The 5,461-nt window shown below is 66.1% G+C and overlaps 1 protein-coding gene across 1 annotated transcript; it reads left to right on the forward strand.

Moving 5' to 3' along the window:
* Positions 1 to 194: 194 nt before the first annotated feature.
* MNEG_12689 (hypothetical protein) lies at positions 195 to 5,396 on the forward strand (the record flags this gene model as incomplete). The annotated part of the gene is made up of 12 exons (XM_014038840.1): positions 195 to 347; positions 555 to 824; positions 1,129 to 1,207; positions 1,424 to 1,654; positions 1,751 to 1,896; positions 2,743 to 2,899; positions 3,126 to 3,258; positions 3,573 to 3,681; positions 3,948 to 4,420; positions 4,710 to 4,816; positions 5,006 to 5,309; positions 5,372 to 5,396. 12 exons carry the CDS (start codon positions 195 to 197, stop codon positions 5,394 to 5,396), a joined length of 2,187 nt encoding a protein of 728 aa, XP_013894294.1.
* Between the last annotated feature and the right edge of the window lie 65 nt (positions 5,397 to 5,461).

A 5,461-nucleotide genomic window follows, 5' to 3' on the forward strand; every position in this document is an offset into this window, starting at 1 on the left:
CACACATGCCCGCACCTTCGCTGGGCTTGCTGCTATCACGCGGGCGCCGCTCTCCACTGGGCAAGCACCACAAGCGAACCAGCTTGTGTGTGCGTGAGGAGGACGAAGTCAAGCTATGCATTCTTGTATGTGCACTGAGCTCAGTTTGTCCTCCGTGGATGGCCTGCACTCCCCCCAGGAAGATGTCGTCAGCAATGACAGCAGCAGCGGGGTCAACCAGCGACGCTTGCGATGCGGCGTCCCCTCCGCAGTCGCTGCTAGAGGGCCTGCCGCTCACCGTGCTGGCGGCCGTGCTGGAGGCAGTGATTCAGCGCAGCAGCCCGGGCAGCGCGGTGGCGCTCGCACTGGTGAGGCGGCCGCGCACGCTCGCTGCAATGCTCTTACAGTAGCTGGTTGAGGCACGCACAGGGCACCCACCACCCAGCCTGCTGTGATGCAGAGTGTTGCCATCCCATGGTCTTGTTACATGACGCCACCTGCATAGCGTCTGACACTTGTTCCCCTCCTCAGCACCACGCGGACCACCCCACAAACCAACCCCTGCCGCCGCGCAGACCTGCCGCTCAATGCTGGCGGGCGTGGCTGCTTGCGGCGGCGTGTGGCAGCGGCAGTGCGGCCAGCTCGGATGGGACGACGGCGTCCGCCGCGCAGACGCTTTCTCTGTGTACAGCGCGCGCATGCGGGCGCGCACGCGGGTGCGGCTCCAAGTTAGGGTGCTGCTGTCCTATCTGCCGCGCCGCACGGCGGCGGCGTTCGAGCCCGGCGCGGCGCCGCAGCGGCTGGCGGCGGCGGAGGTGCGGCTGGGCGTGTCGCTGCCGTGGGAGGTGAGTAGACGTGAAGCCCTTTTCTGTGGCATGGAGGTGGTGGGGCCTGTGGTAAAAGCATGTTTGCCCCTTGGCCTAATTGCAGCTGGAGCGGCCCCGCTGCGCTCCCTACCTTTGCACTGTGCCTTCTGCCCAGATGTGTACCAAAGTTGATGTGGTTTAGGGCAACGCGACTGCCACAAGGCCCCCTTGAGGGCTCATGTGCGAAATTTATATAGCATTCCAACTACTCTTGTTGGGTTTGCAATCCACCCTCCTCACCCACGCCGTCACCTCGGGCCAACCCCGTGGCCTCCACGCCCAGCTGTGGGAGCTGCTGCGGTTCCGCAACGGCCAAGCCCCCGGCCCAGGGGCGGCCCTCATCGATGACGCGCGGCTGCTGGGTGGGTGAGAGGCGGGGGCGCTGGGCTGAGAGATGCCGGGGCTGTGCGTGTGGTCCGTCTTGGACACAGCAATCTTGTGGGCACTGGCGGTCCGCATCACTGCCTTCCCTGAGCTATCCCTGTGCTGTGGAGTTGCTGCAACCTCGCAAAATCTCACTTTCCTGCTTTTGTTCATGCGCAATTCGCTCCCTCAACGCGTGCCGCTGCCTGCCTCAGGGGCGGACGAGCTGTTTGTCGAATCAAGGGAGCTGCCGGCCCTCAGCCTGGCGCCAGAACGCCCTGCGGCGTCGCGGCCGCAGCCGTCGCCGCCGTTACCACCCCCAGCCCTGCCGCCATCACAACAGCATCATCTTGCAGTTGACGGAGCCGCCTCAAAATCCGCGGCGTCGCCCGCGCAGCCAGGCTACATGGAGAGCGGGGTCTCAGGCACGCCCATGGGGCATGATGGTGGGCCCACACTTATTGAACACAGAGGCAGGGAAGGCGAGCCCACCAGCGCAGGTGGAGCCGTCCCGCCAGCGCCGCATATGTGGACCCACGCAGCGACGCGGCTCGTGGTGTTTGCGAACAACGCTGGGGGCAGCCGGATGTACGGGGTGGCGCCGGACGGGCGTGTTTATGTGCTGCGGGGGCTGCTGACAACGCGGCCGGTCGCAGGCAGCGTGCTGGCCTTCTTGCAGCACCTGCTGGTATGACCTGGGTGCTAGTGCAGCGGAACACCTGCAAATCGACATGCATCATCACGAAACAAGCACATCCTGCACTTGGCGCGGGTGCCACGTTGCCCTGCACACTGTAACATGTGTGAGTGCGTAATAGTCAGCCACATGTACATGTACAACTGACGATTCACGAGTCGGTGGTGCTGCCAGGGGGAGAACGGTCAAAGGGCTCAGGTGCGGTTGGCCTACAAGGGCAAATCTGGAGCCCCAGCAGGGATCCAGATATGGGGGGAGTCCAGCCTTTCCTGGAGCCGGCCACCCATGAGGTTGACCGTCCATGTCTGTGTGTGGAATTTGATGCTTTGCATGGGGCGCAGGTGCACGCTTGTATCAGGGCCACGCAGGCAGTGCAGCCGAGCAGGGGCTCGGCGCAGTTGTGATCAGCTCCGCACTGCGCATTGATGGGCGACGCAGGTAGGTGGACGTGCTCGACGCTGCGGCTCTTGATAGTAATTTGTTGGGGGCTTTGCCGCTTTTCTGGCTCGACTACGGTGGGCGCACGGGCCTCACATGGCCCACGGGGTATGATGAGTAACGAGCAGCTCGGGCGCCAAAACGGGCCTCCTGCTACACGGTAGTTCATACGTGTAGGCCAACGTCGACCCAATTGTTTTCGGCGTCCTTATCGCGAGCGTGCACAACCGCGCTAGCCCACGGGCCTAACCAGAGCTCTTTCGAGCCACACTCTGCGCAGGCTAGGCGGCCATGCAGCCGAGAACACTGTCAAGGACATTTCGGGCATCTTCTAGGGTCTCCTGCAGGCCAGGGCGGGCCTGCCGGCCAGGCGCGCCGCGCTGTGTTGCGCCCTCCCAGGAGCCCGGCCTCGAGCGGCAAACGCCTAGCCTGCAGAGCATCCAGGACGGCGGCTCCCTTGACGATGGCTACCAGTCGCCAGTGCTCTCTCTGGACTGGAGCGACCCACGGTCAGCCAGCGGTGGTGCAGCCGCCGTGGCCGACCCTCTGGACCTAGGTGAGCCCACCACAACTCTCGAGGCGACGACGCCTCCCTCGCCAATGCTGCGCTCGCACGCCATCTGCAACTTTTGTTTTTCGAAAACGCAGATCGTGATGCGCGTGGCGGTGCCCTATGCCCCGGTCTCGCACTGTGGTGCGCGTTAAGACCCTTCATGACAACCACCACCCATTCACCCCCGACCCAGCTTCACACCTTTTCGCACCGCCCCACCACCCCCAAGAGCCCGTGTTTGACGTCTGCGGTGTGGGCCAGTGCCTCATCGATGTCAATGTCAACGTGTCCAGGGACATGCTGGCGGCCCTCAACGTGCCGCACGGCGGGCGCAGGCGCGCGCGAAGCAAGCGCGCGGGGCAGTGAGCGCGATGCACGTGACGCACAAAGCCAGTGGGCTGCATAGTAGCCGGGCGGCGCCCTTCGCCGTGGCCGTGTGCCTACCACCTCAGAAAACTCCGGCATGGCTATAAAGCCGTGTATTTTGAATCAAGCTGCAGCCCGCAGTTGGGACCCAGAGCCCTTCCCCTATCATAGGCCGATGCCGTGCTGTCTTTGCCCCTCCAAAACACTGTACACACCCTCCAGCCCCTCTTCTTACTCCCTTCACCCCACCCTCATGTTCCCCGCCGCCCGCCATCGCACCTGGGCCCCCTTCAATCCGCCCCCACCCCAGGGTGATTGGTGTGGGTGAGCGTGACGCCCTGCTGCGCCAGCTGGAGCAGGTGCCCAGCGCCATGGGGGCGGAGGGCGCGTCCAGCCTGTCCATGTTCAACCTCAACAACGTGAGCTGAGGTGGCGGGGTAACTTGAGTTTTGGGAGGCGGGAGACAGCGCGTTGGCATCGCACCATGTATGTGGAGTGCATTTGTGTAGGCGCAGGCGGTTGTGCTGCGGCCCACTGCGAGGCAACGCCTTGGAGGGCGCAGTGTGTGAATGCTGGGGTGTTGGTTGTTGCCGACCATGTCACTCTCCAAAGGCTGTGCGTGACATGTTCAGCAGCGCTGCGCTCGACTGAGCTCCTCCATGATTGATCCAAACCCGGGCCCCAGGTGACGCCGGGCGGCTCCCTGCTCAACACCCTGGTCGGCCTGTCCCGACTGGGCGCTTCCGCCTCAACCGCGCGCCCCCTGCGCATCGCAATGGCCGGCTGCGTCGGCGGCGGCGACGGCCTGGGCGCGTATGTACGGCAGCAGCTGCGCGGCGCGGGCGTCGCCGTCATCACGCCCGACGGCGCGCCCGATGACGTCACGATGATGTCATCGTCCCCCGCCGCGGCCGCGCCCGCGGGCGGTGCGGCGGGCGGCGCGGCCAAGCCACAGGGGGTTGTCATCGGCGCGGACCCGCAGGCGCAGGCGCGGCCGGCGCCGAAGCGCCCTGGCGGCACCACCGGCACCGTGATGGTGTTCTGCACCCCTGACGCGCAGCGTTCCTTCCTGTCCTGCATACCCAACGACGACGCGGTGGCGCTGTCGCCGGAGCTGCTGCGCGCCGCGGCCCGCAGCCGGCTGCTGGTCATCGAGGGGTGAGCACCGCCCGGGCCGCCCGCAGCCACGCGTGCGCCCCCTGTGCGCGGCCCGCACTCTCCCTGCCCACCGGCGCCGGCAAATACTGGCATACCTGTTGCGGCCAGTGCGATTCACACACAAAGCAAATTGACACACACTCCACCCCTCACGCCCCCCCTTCCCAACCCTTCCTGTCCCCTCACCCCTCGCCTCCCTCCTCTCGCCTCCATTTCCCTGTCCCTCTCTCTGCCTGTCAACCCCACCTCCCTTTCCTACCTGCCTTGCCCCCCCAACCCTTGCCCCCAGCTACTTGCTGGACCTGCCTGGCGCCAGCGAGGCGCTGCCGGCGCTGGTGGACGCGGCCAGGGCGGCCGGCACGGTGGTCGCACTCACGATGGGGGACGCAGGCGTTGGTGAGCAGCTGCCACCGTGCCTGGCCCCATCACCATTGGATGTACAAGGGCACCGCCCGAGTGCAAGCAGGCGGGCCACATAGGCGGTGTGGCCTGCGCTTGACTGCTGCGCCCGATTTGTTTAGCCCGCAACCTCAGCATCCTGCCCTCTGAATTCTTCAAACCCCGCCCTGACGCCGAAACACGCAGTCCGCCGCAGCGCCGACACCCTGGCGGCCTGCCTGGCCCGCGGCGTGGACGTGCTCTTTGCCAACGCGGGAGAGGCCCTCGCCCTCGCCGCCGCCCCGCCGGTCCGCGCCCTGCTGGAGGCACAGCACGCGCAGCGCCAAGACCCAGAGGGCGCCGCGGCGGCAGCGGCGGCGGCCCCAGCAATGGACGGCCTTGATGCAGAGGGCTTGAGCGGGGCGGCGCTGCCGCCAGCGCGCAGCGCGGCTGAGGCTGCGGAGCAGCTGTCGCAGCTGTGCCCGTTGACTGTCGTTACGGACGGCAGCAGGTGCGGCGGGGCAGAGGCGCTTTTGTGGGCGGAGCTTGGCTGCTACTTTCTGACTGCAGCAGACGGCCACCGCCTGCCATGACCTAAACGAGCAGACCTGGATTGAGAAACGAAGGGGCGGCAGACTCAATGCGTGAAAAAGCACCCCGCCC

Source organism: Monoraphidium neglectum, assembly GCF_000611645.1.
Source record: "Monoraphidium neglectum strain SAG 48.87 unplaced genomic scaffold scaffold03379, whole genome shotgun sequence".
NCBI lineage: Eukaryota > Viridiplantae > Chlorophyta > Chlorophyceae > Sphaeropleales > Selenastraceae > Monoraphidium > Monoraphidium neglectum.